We start from the raw sequence: 1,006 nt of genomic DNA on the forward strand, positions 1-1,006 counted from the left end.
GCGGCCGCGCCCGGGATTTAGGCGCCGTTGTGGTGTGATGACGGCGTTGGTGAGGGAGATGGGCTCGTCGAGAACACTACCGCCTCCTTGGAGTTGGCGTTCGTGTTGAATCACCATGTTGAAGACTTTGCTTTCCGGTGGAAGGGGGTCAATGAGCAAGATTTGGGATCGGACGACAGTGAAGCGGTTGTCTAGGCCTTTGAGGAACCGAATGATGAAGTTTTAGTCGTGGTAAGATCGTGCCGGGCATATGCAGGGTTTGACGGGGCGGTAAGTGTCGTGCTCTTCCCATAGTGCTCGGAGGGCGGTGTGGTATTGAGTGACGGAGAGAGATCCTTGCTTGAGGCCATAAATCTGTTCTTGTAGCTCAGCAACACGGAGCAAGTCTCCTTGTGAGAATCTGTTGCGGAGATCTTCCCAGATTGCTTCTGCATAGTCAAAATAAATGACGCTCTGAGCAACGGGCGCTGAGAGGGAATTGAAAATTCAGGAGGAGACTAATGTGTTGCATCTACGCCAGGAAGGGAAGAGCGGGTTATCGGTGGCTGGAGTTGGGATGGTTCCATCTAGGAAAACTATCTTGTTCTTTGAGATAAGTGCAATGGAGAAAGCACGAGACCATTGATGGTAGTTGTCGCCGGTGAGTGGCGGAGAGACGAGGACAGTAGATGGTGTTTCACTTGGGTGAATATAGTATGGACTGGATGGTGATTGGGTAACGTCAATTTTTTCTTGGTTATTTTGAGACATGGTGTGGATGTGCAGCAGGCCCCTATTGGAGCTCTAATACCATCAAAGACAAAACACTAAAAGTGCAGAAAAATAGAGAGAGCAAAAGACAATGACTAATGAGTGAAAAGAATGTTATATTCTTCTTGTATTACAAATGAGAATGGTAGCTATATATATACAATAGGGTTGAAACTACAGCTCATTATTGAATGGTGAAACTTGGGTAATTCTATGATTGGCAACATCTTTTCTATACAGCAAGGCAAAAAAGATG

General features: G+C 46.7%; 1 protein-coding gene across 1 annotated transcript; it reads right to left on the reverse strand.

The window, feature by feature from the left end:
• Positions 1-222: 222 nt before the first annotated feature.
• LOC107606575 (uncharacterized) lies at positions 223-750 on the reverse strand. Its single transcript, XM_088494382.1, has 2 exons — positions 516-750; positions 223-467 (listed from the first exon to the last, which is right to left on the reverse strand). The coding sequence occupies exons 1-2, from the start codon at positions 748-750 to the stop codon at positions 223-225; spliced, it is 480 nt and encodes a 159-aa protein (XP_088350508.1).
• Positions 751-1,006: the final 256 nt, after the last annotated feature.

This window comes from Arachis ipaensis, chromosome B7 (genome assembly GCF_059453495.1).
Source record: "Arachis ipaensis isolate K30076 ecotype BB chromosome B7, ASM5945349v1, whole genome shotgun sequence".
Taxonomy (NCBI): Eukaryota; Viridiplantae; Streptophyta; class Magnoliopsida; order Fabales; family Fabaceae; genus Arachis; species Arachis ipaensis.

Bases quoted from the DNA above. Each gene is read 5' to 3' on its own strand.
- LOC107606575 (XM_088494382.1), bottom strand. From the start codon at position 750: ATGTCTCAAAATAACCAAGAAAAAATTGACGTTACCCAATCACCATCC. The intron at 468-515 runs GTAGATGCAACA...ATTCCCTCTCAG, and splicing joins CCCGCTCTTCCCTTCCTGGC to CGCCCGTTGCTCAGAGCGTC.